Consider the following 18,992-nt stretch of genomic DNA (forward strand, 5'->3'; position numbering starts at 1 on the left):
TAAGTCCACTAACCGCGTTTGTACTTTTTAACTGACGTGATGATGTTTTTTTTATCTCAACTGACTCTATTTCTTTCTTTGTTATAAGAAATTTTAGACTATTTATTTCGCATTCCGATCTAAGTATCTCTGTTAATTTTTTAAACAGTTCAAAAATGTGCAAATCTTTGATCGAATGCATTGTATACTTTTCTCGATTTTGCAGTGTTGATTCCGTTTTTCTCTTTTTAAACATGATTCTGTCAATTTGTTTTATTTTTGCTTCTAGAGGCTGAAATGTTGTCTTGCTACTAGTTCCATAGACTAAAACACCATAATTTAGTATTGGTTGTACGTTAACTTTATATGGTACAAGAAGCTGTGCAGTTGTTAAAATTGATCTCAACTTATAAACAATCCAGAAAATTGGGACAGTTTCGCACATAATTCGAGGATATGCCGATTAAATTTAAGTTTTTCACCAATATGTACTCCTAAGTATTTTAAAGACGTTTTTTGACTGATCACCTCATTCTGCAAAATTATCTCTTGTTGAGAATATTTTCGTATTGCGTCCAAATTCACAAGGTGCGTCTTTTCTAAATTGAGTGTCAGTTTGTTTCGCAAAAAATAGTCGGCTACAGATCCGATTGATTTCTCAAATTTTTCTTTACTTGAATACGAATTTTGCTTCAAAACAGCAAAACATCAGCAAACAAAATTGCAGTTGAGTCACCGCAGAACTCCTGAATATCATTTATATAAACTAAAAAGAGCAGTGGTTCTAGCACCGAGCCCTGCGGCGATCCGTATTCTATTGGTAAGAATTCCGACCTAAACTCAACCGATTTGACGCATTGTTGTCTGTCACTCAGATAGGATTTCAGTAACTTATGTACGGGTCCTCTCATTCCTATGTTTTCTAGCTTTTCGGGGAGCAAGTTTTGTTCAATTGTATCAAATGCTTTCTTCAGATCTTTGAAGACAGCCTTCACTTCTTTAAATCCATTTTCCCAGACTTCTCTGATTCCCTCGAGGAAATTAACTAATGCATCAGTAGTCCCTCTTTTTCGGAATCCAAATTAATTTTTGTTAAGCAATTCGTATTTCTCGAGGAATCTGGTCATTCGATCAAATAGTATTTTTTCTAGTATTTTTCAAATCGTTGGTAAGAAACTAATTGGCCTGTAGTTCAGAGCTTTGTAAGCATTCCTGCACATATGTATTGGAATTACTACTACTTTTTTCAAAAATTTTGGGAAGATTTCTTTTTCGAAACACTTTTTGACTAAAAACGTCAATGTAGGAACTATAGCATATTCTATTTTTTTGAGTTTAAAATTATTGAGACTGTCACAATCAGTGCTGTGTTTATTTTTCAATTTTCTAATGACTAGTGATATTTCGGCTTCATTTGTTGAGGACAAAAACATGCTGTTTAAAGTTTTTTTTGTCTTCCAATTTTTCCAAGATCAATTAATTTATTCGATAAAATCCTTCCGACAGTTCTGAAGTAATTGTTAAAACCTTCAATCTGTTTCTCTGACAACTCCTCTTGTTCTTTTCGTGTATTTTCACTCAATGTTTTCATTGTATTAAAAAGGTAATGGAATTGTTTTTTGCGTTTTTGTGCAACACTTTCTGATAATAGATTCCTTTATTTTCTTTCTCAGCTTATTCCTGATTTTATTGAACTTTTCCTTTTTTTTCCCAAAAAAGGTCTGGAATGAGCTCTGTTTTTCTGCTGCTAAATTCTTTATAATGTTGTCAATCCAATTTGGTTGCTCAGAAGGTTTTGATTTTTTCAATGGAATAAAAATATCAACTTCCTCAATGACAGCCTCTTGGAACTTTTCAAATGCAAGATCACAATCCAAAGCATAAAAGTGCGACATACGTCTGCCTAATTTGTCTCTTATTTTAAAAACCATTTTTTCTAAAATTAAGTGGTTTTCAAGAACCGTCCAATCCCTGTAAACTTTGTTTTTCAATGGTAGAGTCCTTGCGACGTAGTCAGGGAACACAATTTGGACAGTATAGTGATCCGTTACAACTGACTTGATGATTTAAATTTCTGCTGTCTTTGAGCAGTAAACTACGTCAATATTAGTTCTCGACTTTGCGCTTTCTCTAGTATACCCAACGTTTGACATATTGCTTAAGTTGTAAGACCTAAAAATGTCTGTTAATTTTGTGAGCTTGATGTTTTTGCTACTATGGTCAATGTTAAAATCTCCGCAAACAATGTGCAACTGTTCCAGTTCCGGTGTTAGTTCTTCAAAAAACATTTTAAAAGTTTCCGATATTTCATTTATACTGTATTCGATATAGATCACCCTTTAATAAAAAACTTTTTGCCATTTTTTGTGTTGGTTTTCACAGTTAAAAATTGAATACTGGTACAGCCAAACTTTTTAATAATTCTTTGTTGTAAATCCATTCTTAAAAAGATCCCAACCCCTCCTCCTTTAGAAGTATTACGGTTGCTTGTAGCAATCGCCTGGTAGTCATCAAGGTTATTGCACTTTGTGTTAGAATGGTCCTTGAGCCACGTTTCCGTCAAACATATTGCTAAAGGCTGACTCTCCTGTTGTTTCATCAACATTTCAAATTCGTTCAAATTTTTGTAGATCGATCTGATGTTTTGCAAGATTGTTTTGTTTGCAATCATTTTGAAATTTTTTCCTTAAACACATTACCAATTTTCGATTTTCTATCAGTGTTTCAAATGCATTTGGGTCAAATCTATTAAAATCTAATATTTCAAATTTGGACACAAGATAGAGAAAAAAGCAAAAAAAGAAAAAAGTCAAAATGAATGTATGAATGTGAATGACCGCGGATACCGCAGGTCTCCACATTAAAAAAAACTGAGGTTATTTCTTTTTCTAACCTAACTTAATTTCAGAGTTGCGGATATCGCGAACTCTGACTTTTAAACTCTAAAAATTCTTCTAGAAAAAACCTAAAAAATCAAATCATCTAGGTCATCTTTGTCTGCGGATATCGCTAGACATATATTGCCATTAAAAACAATTCAAAACTGCCATCTCATTTGTTTCTTTGCTGCGCATAGTGTAAGAAGAAGGGGGTTTGATTTTGTTGTAAAGCGAGAGGTATAAACGTAAAATTTTATCTTTTCTCATCTTCCCATTCAGCTGTGAATATAGCGAGCTAAAAGGACAATGAGATCTTGCTAGGACAATGAGAAGTAGGACAATGAGACAAGAAGTCTAAAAAGAAAGAAAACACACGACTTAAACTTTATACCATCCCATCTTGCTGCGAATATTGCAAGCCAAATGAATGAGTAGGAACATTCTATCCTATAGTCTCATCATTTTAGTACTGCTACTGTGTGGGAATAATATGAAATTTACAACAAAAAATTATTTAATAATAAGAACAAAAAATTTAAGTTTCCACTGTTAGCCATAATAAGCTATGGAGTTTATTTTTTCATTTGTCTCTTGTTATCAGGTAAAAACCTCTATTGACCCTTTTCACATGAGAGCTCTTCCGCTTCCCTCATAAATTTTCGCTTGTTGCCTCCACTCTCCCGTAGGACAGGATTTTTGATTTTATTAAGTTTGTTCACGTTATTTACTGCTTCAAATGATGTTTCGTTTTGCAGGTTCTTAACTATAACTGACACTGTACATTTTTTTGTTGAAGTAATCGTCCCATTTTCTTCGCATCACTGTTTATTTCTGCTACATATTTAGGCAGCCTTTCATTAATGTATTTATTAAGATTATTTAGTGGACTCTTGATTTCCTTAAGTTTCTTCTTTGCACCAAAAACCCTAGCTTTTTGTCAAAGTAAATAAACTTGCAGATCACTGACTCTGTGCATCCATTAGCTGCTGTGCCGAGTAATATATGACATGCTTTAACTCTGTTTTCGTCTTGTTTGATTTTCAGAAATTTTTCAAAAAACTTCAATGTGTTTAGCAACACATTTCGATTGTCTCTTGAGTCAAAGGGTGGCTTGCAGATTATAACACAGTCCTTGTGTAACGTTCCTGAGCTCTCAGCCTGTCGTTTTTTTCAACCTGTTTCTTTTCGAGGTCAATAATTTTTTGTTCCAGTTTTTTGTTCGTGTCTATTAATCCGGATACTACTTTCGATAGTTCATCAACCTTTTTAGTCAAAACAGTATCACCACTCATACCTGTTGCAGTATTTGAAAAATTGGTGGAGGATACCTCACCATCCATGTTGTTGCCTTTCTTCCTCAGTAATTGATAAATGCTTCCTAAAATAAATCAAAGGGTAATTGTTCAAGGAAATAAAGTAAATTACTCAACTTTCATTTGCTTTTTACTGAAATTTCCAATGCTTTTACTTAAATCATAAGCGGAAATTACAATAGGGTGGATATAAACTGTACTTCTTTAAAGCGCACTTTGTCGGAATTCTAATCAATCAAGCACTATTGTTTTCTTGTTTAGCAATGTTTAATAGAGCTTCAAGAAATATGACGCAATCAATGTTTTGTTTTCTATGCATCCTGATTGAAGGAATTAAGAAAGAAAGAACCGACTGTTCGCTTTCACTGCTTCCGCTGTCTTTTTCTAAAGATCACAGGAGTCTTTTTCTAAATTGATCACAACTTCCCCTATGCTGAATTTATCATTTGGCAAAATTGACAAATGACTTTCAGCTTTTTGTAGTAGTATGTCGTCTCACCATCATGATCTACTCCAGAGTGAGAAAATGTGAGATAAACTTTGCGTTAAAGATCGAAAGCGTCTTTCCCTTTAACGCAAGAGTGATCTTCTCAGCATTGACATTTTGCATTGTGTGAATACCTGACATTCTGAGGACAGCAACTTTTCTATTTGCTCCACATCGACTCCGTAGTTTCTCGTTGAGGAACTATGCTGTTCAGTCATTGTCCAGCCAGAAAGTTCTCAAATGCTTTCCACTGGTTTGATTTAGTACAGTAATTATTTGTGGAAAACTTGAAAACTGTTTTGGGATTTTGACATTCGAGGCAGCACTTATCTTTGAATCCTCCGACATGCATTCAGGTACTTCTCCTGAATGAGGAAGTCTGTTGTGATTTTCGTGCATCCGTTAACGCCTATGATTTTTTTGAACAATATTTGACACTATGGTTTCTGGAGAAAGAATCGAAGCGCAATTCGTGCATCCTAACAGCACTGTATCAATCAGACACCACCATGTTTCTGAGGAATGCAAAATTCAATAACGCACGAGTCCCAACTGCTAATGGAAATTATGAAATCACTTTGGTTTTAGTTTTTTTCTCTTTAGTTGCCGTATAGTATATTTCTTTTTGTCATTCTCAATTGTCTTTTCTTTTTTACCCGTCAACTCTTCTTTCCGATTCTTGCTTTTCAGTATGTGAATTCAAAAAAGCTTTGTTTACTAATCCCTTTTTTGGCAAACATCCTTCAAACAAGAAAAATTCAGGTCAAATTTTGTTCCGATCGTGGACGTAAAACCACCATTTGCCTCTCAAGTTGACTGGCAGATTCTCGATTGCAACATTTGGCGTTGTGCCTCGAACGGAGATCAACTTCATGTCGGTATTGCAAGTGTACGCTAACGAATTTGCCAGTTACTACAGATAAATAGATCTACGATACTGAATTACTTTGCTTGACACCCGAAAATCATCATAGTTTATCAGTTTGTGCGTCAACAATTCGATAAGGACGGTCGAATTTGCCTTAAAGTAGCGCCCAGGCACTTCGATAAAACCCTCCTGAACATCCCATTCCTGAATTTGCTGCGTCTACCTTTCCGGTCACGGGGGTTTTCAGGTATTTCATCTTCTCTGATGAACTGATTGGCTGGTCGGCTGTCGACTGTAGCCAAAAACATACCTAACCGTTCAGGCTGGTTCAACACATTGCCATCAATGTGGTTTAGTTTCAGAAAGTCACTATTATCCGCAGTCAGGATGAGGTGACATGGCAATGTTACGTGCATGAATCAAACTAGACAAATTAAAATTTTCCAAAAACTGTTTCTTGTTTCACCCTTGAGATAGCTTACTGAAAACCTGCAAGTTGCCCAAGGGTGAACCAAGAAAAACTTTTCTGAAAACTGTAAACAGACCATTTTGTTTCACGTACCTGACATTGCCATGTTGCCTCATCCTGACTGGGGTTCGGAGTGACTTTTTGAATTCCATTTCAAGTCAAGGTGTATTTTAGCTATGACTACTATTGGAGCGAATGACCAGCTCGAAATGAGACAAATGCATGTTTATTGATTTACTGAAATTGCCGCGTGTACTGCTGTTAAATCTGAATGCAGTTTCTCCAAGCCAACTTATGATCATTCTTCGAGTTCAATGATGAAGAAGAGCCCAATTAAAGACCGCTAGCGCCAAGGGTCACAGAAGCAAAAAAGCCTACAAAAGTAATTAGAGAATCACTATTTTTTTCGTGAATTGTCGAATTAATTGATTATAGAACTCATCGTTATTGTTGATTAAAAAAATCTGTTTATGGAACCAATCTATAGCAGTTCATCTCGCAAAACTATCCATTTAATTCAGACATCAACATAGGTGCAGATGAACTCACGTCTGATTGAATGTCGTGATTGAATGTCGCGTTGATACCCTCTGATTGAATGTCGTGTATGTGGCAGCAGATATTTATCTAAATTTGGCCAGTTGCTCTTAGTGATCAGGCGAATCCAATCATTCTGATCTGAACATGATGTCAATTTTTTTCATCCTTTTTTAAGTCTCTTCGCAACTTCTCATCAGACTTCAAAGTCATTAAAATCTACTGCACAACTGTACTCATAGGCATTCTAACTCTAATTCATAACAAACAGTACCAATTTTCAAGATTGGCCACAGATTAATCCAAAACTTGGTTTTTCCGTGTCATTGTTACGCACCCCCTCCTCCTCCTCCCCCCCCCCCCCCCCCACCCGAATTATTGATTTATATCGTTTGCTTTTTTTAAAAGGATTTTTTGCTCCCTTATGACGGTAGACTTACTCCCATCTGCTAATAGACTATGCAAACCATTGTGGGTGAAAAGCGCATATTCTTTTGTTCATGCGTGTTCATGAAAACAAGATTTTTTTCACGAAAGTAAAAAATGCAGTTTCGTCCTAACGTATGGATATATTTCTGGTACTTTCGGGTCCTTTACGGTACTTTTTTAAGTTTTGCACGTGCATGGATTAATAATTTTGTATGATCCAAAAAAATTCCCATTCCCTATTTTAGCGCAAAATAAAGTCAAGGCCAATTTTATAGGTTTGTCATTAAGGTGCTTTAGTTTTCAACACACTTCCAGTCTTCGAAATTTAAGAGAACGCTTTAGAGCTTATTAAACTTTATCGCTTGACCCCAAATCATTGAATCACATTGCCTAGTTTCTCAAGAATTCAAATTTTGGGACAAAATTTTGTCAATCACTTCGAGAAGTCACTGAAGTTAAAAGTCAGAATTAAACTGATTGTGAGAAAAGAACGTTATCAGAAACTTCAAACTGAACAGAGAGATCGCAGCCAATGATGTCTGAAGCTACCGCACTTTGTTTATTCTGTACAGTGCTGCACCTTACGCGGTTGCATTCTGTTCTCGCTGAAGACTTGACTCTGAAATCTGGAGCTACAGGCTGTGAAGTTGCTAAATCAGCGATTGACAGAGTTGTCTCATCAAACATTTTCCAGAAAAAAGACAACTTCATATTCGCAAGACTGGCTCTAACCAGTAAGTTTGGAAAAACAGTTTTCATAGCCGGAGGCAAAGGAATCTGGCAAATAACTGAAGCAAATTTGAAAGTAGCTAAAGACTTTCTGGGAAAAAAGAAAGACATCGCGAAAAAAATTACAGACTTGCTTTGCGTTGACGTGAAGACAGTGACGTCTAAAGAGCTGGACATTCCGTTGTATAATATTTTGATTGCGTTTTTACTAACCGCAGCCGATTCAGACGGCATTCCTATCCGTGCAAAATGGAAGGAGCAAAGCAAATTTTGGATTAAAGTTGCCCAAATAACCGATCAGACAGAGTTCAAAAAAGGTTAGAACTTTTTTGGACAAAAAATATAAGCACTGATAAACAAAAGAATAGGCAACCTAGAGGACATTTAGCGTATGTAAGTCCAACCTGACACAGAAAAACTACTGACACCGTAATTACACTTGATTCTATCTCAAAGTATTTCATTTTTCCATTAAACTCATCCGAAAAGAAATTTAAGCAGTCTGAGATGGACTAGTCATTCTGTCTCTCGGTGAGAGAAATCGTCACGAACATGCAACAAAAATGAAGCGATATTATTGTCCAATGGGTTTTTTCACCGGAATTTGTAGAAATGGGTTGAAATTGTCAAAAAGCATCTATCTCTGAACCCATGTGATCGATGACTGGAGAAAGTTGCAAGTATCCTGGAAGAATTCAACACGATTCTGAATCATCGACACTTATCAAAAAAGAATTAAATTGTTCTGAAATTTTCTTAAAGCATGATGATAATGATTCGTATTGGACCAAGATTCATCAATTGAGAGATCCTTGCAAAAATCTTGCAAGTTTTTATTTGTCTTGCCAGAATCTTGCAAGAATTTAATCTTCGAGGGAATAAGCTTTAATTAGTGCGAAAAATTTATTCCCGCTAAATTCCCAATTAATTACGTTATAAATTCTCAAATTTGTAAATATCCCGTGCCAACTTGTTCGTGCGCTTCGCAGTAGTGGATAAAACAAGGGATTCAACCACCAGTAAAATTTGTCCCTTTCTCCTAACGCTAATCGCGCATGTCAAATCGGGCCAAATTTTACTGTTTGTTGAATCCCTTGTTTTATCCACTACTATATTCACAACTATAAATACATACTACACGCACAATTTTGTGTACAAAAATGTACATAGCTAGTATAATTTATGCAATTCATACACTAATATCCAAAAGTTCTCAAAGCTAGATTTAAGCCTAATTTCATATCTAATATGCCAAACTATACTGAAATAAATCAGGTTAATCATCTCACAAAGTTTTTTTTCAATAGAATCGGATGGATTGAAAATAACTCAAAATTGCTTTGAACTGGATAATAAGAAACAAGTTTCTTTAAAATTTTGACTTTAACCAGGAGACGATTGATCTATGATGTTTAACTGAGTGATTCTATGTACCTGGTTACATTTTTGAGCCGAGTCTTGGGAGGTCTTGTTAAAATGTTGACTCGCCTTTACCACGCTACGGTAGTACTGCTCGACCTTTCTTAATGGCAACTGTGGGGGAGGGTGCAAATACAGAATGCTTGAACACTTTTAATTTTAATTATTAGGCTGACTGAAGTCTAATATTAAGCTGACTGAACAAAATTAATGTATCATTTGTAGGGATATCGATATCAATATTAAAATTAAATATATTTCTGAATAAACAATCACTCATTTATCATTTATGAAAATTGTAGTTCTGTCATACACCTAGATTGTAGCTGGCTATCCTTCTGAACTTCTGCCAAAAACATTGTTAAGAACTTTTTCCATTCTGAGTAGTAGTCTGTTGAGACTAGGATTCTCGGATAGCTTTCACACGCCTGAGAGAAGTTGATATAACTCTGGATGGTAGAGTAGGAATATCCTTTATCGTTCAGCAGTTGTTTCCAAGGGATATCCTTATTGTTTTCTTGATGGTCGTGTTTCACTTTCCCCCATATTTATCCTCTGTCAGAAATTGTCAGTAGATATAAACGATTCAGCTTTCCCTCCATGTTAGTGACTGTGGTGAGATAAGACTCAAATTCACCAATATTCAATGAACTCCTGAGTTTATTGTGGAAAGATAAATATTCCGGCACATTCACTTCAAACTTGTCCAGTGTTTCCTGATGCTCGTAACTTAGTTGGTCCTTCTTGAACTTGGAGAGGAACAACTGGAAGAGTTCTCTTTTAGTTCGTTTTCCAGTCTCACATTCATGTTCGGCGGTGTTGTCGGGTTTACATTTGTTCTCCTTACAAAATGTAATCATTTGAGTTGTTAAATTAGTCAACTCGTTTATTTTCTCTTCAGATAAAGAAGTGGATGATAAAGCTCCAGTTATTAAAGTCTCGTCATATGACGAAAATTGTTTAAAAATTTTTGCTAGTTTTTGTAGTGAAGTTTTTGTAGTGAAAATTCTGTAGTTCGTGCGCTTCGCAGTAGTAGATAAAACAAGGGATTCAACCACCAGTAAAATTTGTCCCTTTCTCCTAACGCTAATCGCGCATGTCAAATCGGGCAAAATTTTACTGTTTGTTGAATCCCTTGTTTTATCCACTACTATATTCACCACTATAAATACATACTACACGCACAATTTTGTGTACAAAAATGTACATAGCTAGTATAATTTATGCAATTCATACACTAATATCCAAAAGTTCTCAAAGCTAGATTTAAGCCTAATTTCATATCTAATGTGCCAAACTATACTGAAATAAATCAGGTTAATCATCTCACAAAGTTTTTTTTCAATAGAATCGGATGGATTGAAAATAACTCAAAATTGCTTTGAACTGGATAATAAGAAACAAGTTTCTTTAAAATTTTGACTTTAACCAGGAGACGATTGATCTATGATGTTTAACTAAGTGATTCTATGTACCTGGTTACATTTTTGAGCCGAGTCTTGGGAGGTCTTGTTAAAATGTTGACTCGCCTTTACCACGCTACGGTAGTACTGCTCGACCTTTCTTAATGGCAACTGTGGGGGAGGGTGCAACTACAGAATGCTTGAACACTTTTAATTTTAATTATTAGGCTGACTGAAGTCTAATATTAAGCTGACTGAACAATATTAATGTATCATTTGTAGGGATATCGATATCAATATTAAAATTAAACATATTTCTGAATAAACAATCACTCATTTATCATTTATGAAAATTGTAGTTCTGTCATACACCTAGATTGTAGCTGGCTATCCTTCTGAACTTCTGCCAAAAACATTGTTAAGAACTTTTTCCATTCTGAGTAGTAGTCTGTTGAGATTAGGATTCTCGGATAGCTTTCACACGCCTGAGAGAAGTTGATATAACTCTGGATGGTAGAGTAGGAATATCCTTTATCGTTCAGCAGTTGTTTCCAAGGAATATCCTTATTGTTTTCTTGATGGTCGTGTTTCACTTTCCCCCATATTTATCCTCTGTCAGAAATTGTCAGTAGATATAAACGATTCAGCTTTCCCTCCATGTTAGTGACTGTGGTGAGATAAGACTCAAATTCACCAATATTCAATGAACTCCTGAGTTTATTGTGGAAAGATAAATATTCCGGCACATTCACTTCAAACTTTTCCAGTGTTTCCTGATGCTCGTAACTTAGTAGGTCCTTCTTGAACTTGGAGGGGAACAACTGGAAGAGTTCTGTTTTAGTTCGTTTTCCAGTCTCACATTCATGTTCGGCGGTGTTGTCGGGTTTGCATTTGTTCTCCTTACAAAATGTAATCATTTGAGTTGTTAAATTAGTCAACTCGTTTATTTTCTCTTCAGATAAAGAAGTGGATGATAAAGCTCCAGTTATTAAAGTCTCGTCATATGACGAAAATTGTTTAAAAATTTTTGCTAGTTTTTGTAGTGAAGTTTTTGTAGTGAAAATTCTGTAGTTCGTGCGCTTCGCAGTAGTAGATAAAACAAGGGATTCAACCACCAGTAAAATTTGTCCCTTTCTCCTAACGCTAATCGCGCATGTCGAATCGGGCCAAATTTTACTGTTTGTTGAATCCCTTGTTTTATTCACTACTATATTCACCACTATAAATACATACTACACGCACAATTTTGTGTACAAAAATGTACATAGCTAGTATAATTTATGCAATTCATACACTAATATCCAAAAGTTCTCAAAGCTAGATTTAAGCCTAATTTCATATCAAATATGCCAAAGTATACTGAAATAAATCAGGTTAATCATCTCACAAAGTTTTTTTTCAATAGAATCGGATGGATTGAAAATAACTCAAAATTGCTTAGAACTGGATAATAAGAAACAAGTTTCTTTCAAAATTTGAGTTTAACCAGGAGACGATTGATCTATGATGTTTAACTGAGTGATTCTATGTACCTGGTTACATTTTTGAGCCGAGTCTTGGTACGTCTTGTTAAAAGGTTGACTCGCCTTTACCACGCTACGGCAGTACTGCTCGACCTTTCTTAATGGCAACTGTTGGGGAGGGTGCAACTACAGAATGCTTGAACACTTTTAATTTTAATTATTAGGCTGACTGAAGTCTAATATTAAGCTGACTGAACAATATTAATGTATCATTTGTAGGGATATCGATATCAATATTAATATTAAATATATTTCTGAATAAACAATCACTCATTTGTCATTTATGAAAATTGTAGTTCTGTCATACACCTAGATTGTAGCTGGCTATCCTTCTGAACTTCTGCCAAAAACATTTTTAGGAACTTTTTCCATTCTGAGTAGTTGTCTGTTGAGACTAGCGTTCTCGGATAGCTTTCACACGCCTAAGAGAAGTTGATATAACTCTGGATGGTAGAGTAGGAATATCCTTTATCGTTCAGCAGTTGTTTCCAGGGAATATCCTTATTGTTTTCTTGATGGTCGTGTTTCACTTTCCCCCATATTTACTCTCTGTCAGAAATTGTCAGTAGATATAAACGATTCAGCTTTCCCTCCATGTTAGTGACTGTGGTGAGATAAGACTCAAATTCACCAATATTCAATGAACTCCTGAGTTTATTGTGGAAAGATAAATATTCCGGCACATTCATTTCAAACTTGTCCAGTGTTTCCTGATGCTCGTAACTTAGTAGGTCCTTCTTGAACTTGGAGAGGAACAACTGGAAGAGTTCTGTTTTAGTTCGTTTTCCAGTCTCACATTCATGTTCGGCGGTGTTGTCGGGTTTGCATTTGTTCTCCTTACAAAATGTAATCATTTGAGTTGTTGAATTAGTCAACTCGTTTTTTTTCTCTTCAGATAAAGAAGTGGATGATAAAGCTCCAGTTATTAAAGTCTCGTCATATGACAAAAATTGTTTAAAAATTTTTGCTAGTTTTTGTAGTGAAGTTTTTGTAGTGAAAATTCTGTAGTTCGTGCGCTTCGCAGTAGTAGATAAAACAAGGGATTCAACCACCAGTAGAATTTGTCCCTTTCTCCTAACGCTAATTGCGCATGTCGAATCGGGCCAAATTTTACTGTTTGTTGAATCCCCTGTTTTATCCACTACTATATTCACCACTATAAATACATACTACACGCACAATTTTGTGTACAAAAATGTACATAGCTAGTATAATTTATGCAATTCATACACTAATATCCAAAAGTTCTCAAAGCTAGATTTAAGCCTAATTTCATATCTGATTTGCCAAACTATACTGAAATAAATCAGGTTAATCATCTCACAAAGTTTTTTTTCAATAGAATCGGATGGATTGAAAATAACTCAAAATTGCTTTGAACTGGATAATAAGAAACAAGTTTCTTTAAAATTTTGACTTTAACCAGGAGACGATTGATCTATGATGTTTAACTGAGTGATTCTATGTACCTGGTTACATTTTGAGCCGAGTCTTGGGAGGTCTTGTTAAAAGATTGACTCGCCTTTACCACGCTACGGCAGTACTGCTCTACCTTTCTTAATGGTAACTGTGGGGGAGGGTGCAACTACAGAATGCTTGAACACTTTTAATTTTAATTATTAGGCTGACTGAAGTCTAATCTTAAGCTGACTGAACAATATTAATGTATCATTTGTAGGGATATCGATATCAATATTAATATTAAATATATTTCTGAATAAACAATCACTCATTTATCATTTATGAAAATTGTAGTTCTGTCATACACCTAGATTGTAGCTGGCTATCCTTCTGAACTTCTGCCAAAAACATTGTTAGGAACTTTTTCCATTCTGAGTAGTAGTCTGTTGAGACTAGGATTCTCGGATAGTTTTCACACGCCTGAGAGAAGTTGATATAACTCTGGATGTTAGAGTAGGAATATTCTTTATCGTTCAGCAGTTGTTTCCAAGGAATATCCTTATTGTTTTCTTGATGGTCGTGTTTCACTTTCCCCCATATTTATCCTCTGTCAGAAATTGTCAGTAGATATAAACGATTCAGCTTTCCCTCCATGTTAGTGACTGTGGTGAGATAAGACTCAAATTCACCAATATTCAATGAACTCCTGAGTTTATTGTGGAAAGATAAATATTCCGGCACATTCACTTCAAACTTGTCCAGTGTTTCCTGATGCTCGTAACTTAGTAGGTCCTTCTTGAACTTGGAGAGGAACAACTGGAAGAGTTCTGTTTTAGTTCGTTTTCCAGTCTCACATTCATGTTCGGCGGTGTTGTCGGGTTTGCATTTGTTCTCCTTACAAAATGTAATCATTTGAGTTGTTAAATTAGTCAACTCGTTTATTTTCTCTTCAGATAAAGAAGTGGATGATAAAGCTCCAGTTATTAAAGTCTCGTCATATGACGAAAATTGTTTAATATTTTTCGCTAGTTTTTGTAGTGAAGTGAAACTCATGATGAATAGCCAACAAATGCCGTGGAGAATAAAGGTCCCACGTGGAGACTTATTCTAGAACATTCTTTTTTCTGGAAAATTCTGACATGATTTTTAAGTTAAAATTAGTTATCATTTCCCAAGTAATTACATGTTTTAAAGTAAAATAATAATTAAATCCTTCTATTAAATTGAATGATTTGTATAATCTATTAAAAATTAAATAAAGATTTTAATAAATACTCACTTTACTAGCTAATTTTTAAGGGTATCTTATATTCGAAATGTTCACTTGTTTTCATTCTGTTAGTGGTGGTGGCTTTCTTTGTCAATGGCGGCGGCCATTTTAGCATGACATGCACTTTTCATTCTATCTGCTAAGCAGTGTAATGCGATGTTAAACCAAGCTTGTTGACTTCTTGTACTACTAGTGGTTGCTAAATATGAAAAAAAGCGAACAATAATAGCACAGTCAAAAACAATGAGATCGGTGGAAACACAGTGATTAGTGTTTTTCTATGTCTTCTTGAATATTATACTTATAAACATGCTCTCTGAATTGATTTCTAGTATGACCATATCTATATCTATGAAGATAAAAACATAGTCTACATTTCCTATTTCTAAATCTATATAATGATATATGTTTATAAACATTACACATACTACACGTTAGATATTGATCAGGATCAGAATAATGATATCCCAAATGTTCTATATAATCTTTAACCTTAACCATATTTTTACATACATAACAAGAATATTCTAATTCTTTACAATTATTACAACATTCTTTCCAAGGTTTATTTATACACTTATTGCATTTCATTTTCATTTTTCGAAAAATTATTTTTTGATTATTTCCCTAAAAAAATACATCATGTCTCATCATCTAATACTAGTGTCATAAACTTCTGCGATGTCTGTAATCTATCTTTTGAATCAAAGAAGGCTTTATACAGGCAGCAATCATACGATCTCAAACATAAGGAACTATTGGAGAAAATGTTTGAGTCTGAAGAAGAGGAAATCTCGGAGAGGGTGTATAATTTGGATGAAGATGATTATATTATTAAAACTAAACCAGCCACCAAACCTAAAACTAAAACTGAAGAGGATATCTACACCAGAATTAAGTTTGAATGTAAAGAATGTCATGAAAAATTTAGAAGTAAAGTAGCTCTAACTACTCATTCACATAGTCACAATCACATGTATCTAGAAAACACAGAAGACTTCGATATAAACTCAAGTCAGAACATGAGAGAATTTTATATTACTGATAAAGGTGAGAATTACATTGAAGATATAGATGAAGCAACTAATTACTTTTTAGAAGAAATTAAAAACTGTTACCAGTTTCATAATGTTAAGAGTTTTAAATATAAGATCACGGCTGAATGTGATTATAAGAAGAGAACCAAAGAAGAAGTTAAAACTACTAAAATTTTTTTCAATACTGATTATATTAATAATAATGCAATATATGTATGGTGACTTCAATCGGTGGCTAGATTTCGAAAAAGAAATATATGGAGGTTATGGTTATGATTTTGAGTTTCTTGGAATAAGAAGTATTCAGTTAAACATTGAACCAACTAAAGCATCTATTGGTAGTTATATAGATTTACCTCCTGATCTCAAAAACTCTAAATCGATATTAAATATACGTAGTTATAAATACAATTGCTTACAACTAACTATAACTGCGTGGCTACATCCCGACACCATGCAACTCGAGAAAGTGAATATGTAGATAAACTAATTGAACCAAGACAACAACATTAAGATGATTTTGCTTATATAATAAGAATACAGAAATTGTATAATTTTAATATTTGGATATACACACCTTGTGGTAATGGTAAAATAGAATTGTTTAAACAAGTGGATGATTTTAATAAAGATAGGGAAAAGATGTAAGAATACTAGTTTGGAGTAATGGTCAAATAGAACACTGTGCCCTAATAAAAAAATATAGAAACCTTGTTAGAACGACCAAATAAAGACAACATTAAATATTATTATTGTGATAGGTGTACCTATTAGTTTAACTCACAAATTAAATATGATAAAGACGAATGCAACAACTCATTCAAACCAGAGATTCTTTGTCCTAAGAAAAAACATATTGCTTTTATAAATGAACACAAACGTCAGAATATAAAAAATATTATAACTGCCGATATAGAATGTTGCATTACCGATGTCACAACTAATGACTGTAGATATGTAATAGCTGAACATATTCCAATAGCTGTGGGTTACACCTGGCAAGGTAACTTCAAACACTACTTCGATCTAGGCTGCATCAAAAGATTTGCTAGAGATCTGTTAGAAATAGAAACTGAGAATAATTTCAAACACAATGAAAAGATGATATTCACAGAAGAAGATAAATTATATCATGAAACTAATAACACTTGTCTTATCTGCAGCAAAACATGTATTAATAAAGTAAGAGATCATTGTCATGAAACTGGTAAATATAGAGGACCAGCATGTAAAATATGTAATCTAAGATACAAACAACAAAACTTCATTCCAGTAATATTCCATAATGGCTCTGGCTATGACTTCAACCTACTATACAGTGAACTCTTTAAACAGAATAATGATAAAAGAAAAGTAGATAACATACCACTAGCTGCTGGTAAATCTAAGATGTTTAGCATTGGTTGTCTCAAATTCTTAGACAGTTATAACTTCTTAGCTATGCCTCTAGACCAAATGGCAAAGATATACGGATGTAAAACTAAAACATTATATCCATATGAATACTTTGGTTTGGATGATTACCAAGAAGCTATAGGTAATCTAAAAATAGAAGACTTTAAATCCTCTCTACATAATAAATTACCAACACAAGAAGAAGTAGATAACTTTAATAATGAAAACAGTCATAAAACTGGTAAAGATCTAACTATAGAGTATTTACAGAATGATGTGGAAATATTAGAATATTGCATGAATGAATATGTTAAACTAAGCATGAAAGAATTCAAGCTCAATCCCCTACACTATGTAAGTCTCCCTGGTTATATTTTTGATTGTTGGTTAATGTCAAGCGGTGTAACATTAGATACATTGCAAGATAAACAAATGCTAGATGATTTTGTTGGAGCAAAGAGAGGTGGTATATGTGGAATAATGGGAGATAGATATATAAATAATCAGGGAACCTGCTTCGCAGATAGTAATACTAATACTAATGCTAATATTAATGATAATACTAATACTAATACTAATACTAATAATAATACTAATACTAATACTAGTACTAATACTAATACTAATCAGGGAACCTGCTTCGCAGATACTAATGATAAAGTTATTAACAGAAATATATGGTACATAGAAGCAAACAACCTATATGGTTCTGCAATGATGCAAAAGTTACCTTATAAGGATTTTGAGTTTGTTACTACTACTACTCTAGATCCGCGAAGCGGTTTCCTCGATGTAATATTGAATACTCCAGATGATAGTGATCATGGTTACTATATAGTTTGTGATATTGATTATACTAAGGATTGTAAAGAGAGAACAGAACAGTTAGCACTAATACCTAATAAAAGAAAGATAAATGATAATGAATTGGGATACCGACAAAGAGAGAAAAGTAAAGCAAGATCAGGGAAACTGCTTCACAGAACCGAGAAATTAATCTTAGACCAAAACAACAAAACAGAATATATGTTTCATTATAGGATGTTAAGGTTCTATGTTAAGATGGGAGTAAAAGTAAAAAAAATACATAGAGTAATTAAATTTAAACAAGATTATATATGTAGCGATTATATAGAAAACTATACAAATAAAAGAGCAACAGCTAAAACTGAAGCAGAAAAGGATGTAAGGAAATTAATGAATAACTCATTATATGGAAGAATATGCATGAATCCTCTACACTTCTTTCAAAGCAAGTTCTTGCATGATGAAGAAAAGATAATGAAAAGTGTAAGTAAACCAACATTTAAGAATATAACTAGATATAGAGATTATAGCCAAATAGAATATATAAAGAAAAAAATAGAAAATGATTCTCCAGTATATGTAGGTGTTACTATCTTAGAATTAAGTAAATTACACATGTATGATGTATTCTATAATATTCTACAACCATCCCTCAAAGATCTAACACTTCACTATATGGATACGGATAGTTTCGTATTAAGTTATAGTGAAGGTAAAGTTAGTGATGAGCATATGGACTTAAGCAATCTAGACATACCTATAAAAACTAATAATAAAGTCCCCGGCAAGTTTAAGCACGAGCTGGGAAGTAGGATTATTGAGGAATTTATAGTATTGTCCCCCAAAACATATAGCTTCAAAAATTATCCTAAAAACACTAAAGAAAAAGGAATAAAGATGCATAATAATGCTAGGCACATAGATTATTATGATGCATTAATGAATAATACACAGAGAACAGTAAATGAATGTAGAATACAAAAAGTTGGTGATAACATGACAACAACAAAAACATGTAAGATTAGTTTAAATATATTTGATGATAAA

General features: G+C 33.9%; 2 protein-coding genes across 3 annotated transcripts in view; one reads left to right on the plus strand and one right to left on the minus strand.

Moving 5' to 3' along the window:
- The window catches only part of LOC142346254 (uncharacterized), a 115,717-nt gene extending 110,841 nt beyond the window's left edge, over positions 1-4,876 (minus strand). Inside the window, exon 1 of the mRNA XM_075398770.1 lies at positions 4,793-4,876. Within this exon, the coding sequence (XP_075254885.1) occupies positions 4,793-4,876 (84 nt within the window). The remainder of the gene's footprint in view (positions 1-4,792) is intronic.
- Positions 4,877-7,181: 2,305 nt separating this feature from the next.
- Positions 7,182-18,992, plus strand: part of LOC142345434 (uncharacterized) — an 83,256-nt gene continuing 71,445 nt past the window's right edge. The window contains exon 1 of one of the 2 annotated variants that reach the window (XM_075397482.1): positions 7,182-8,007. In XM_075397482.1, the coding sequence (XP_075253597.1) occupies positions 7,494-8,007 (514 nt within the window). In that variant the 5' untranslated portion in view covers positions 7,182-7,493. The remainder of the gene's footprint in view (positions 8,008-18,992) is intronic. The other variant, XM_075397483.1, reaches the window with a different exon arrangement.

Source organism: Convolutriloba macropyga, chromosome 9, assembly GCF_964194025.1.
Source record: "Convolutriloba macropyga chromosome 9, txConMacr16.3, whole genome shotgun sequence".
Classification (NCBI taxonomy): domain Eukaryota; kingdom Metazoa; phylum Xenacoelomorpha; order Acoela; family Convolutidae; genus Convolutriloba; species Convolutriloba macropyga.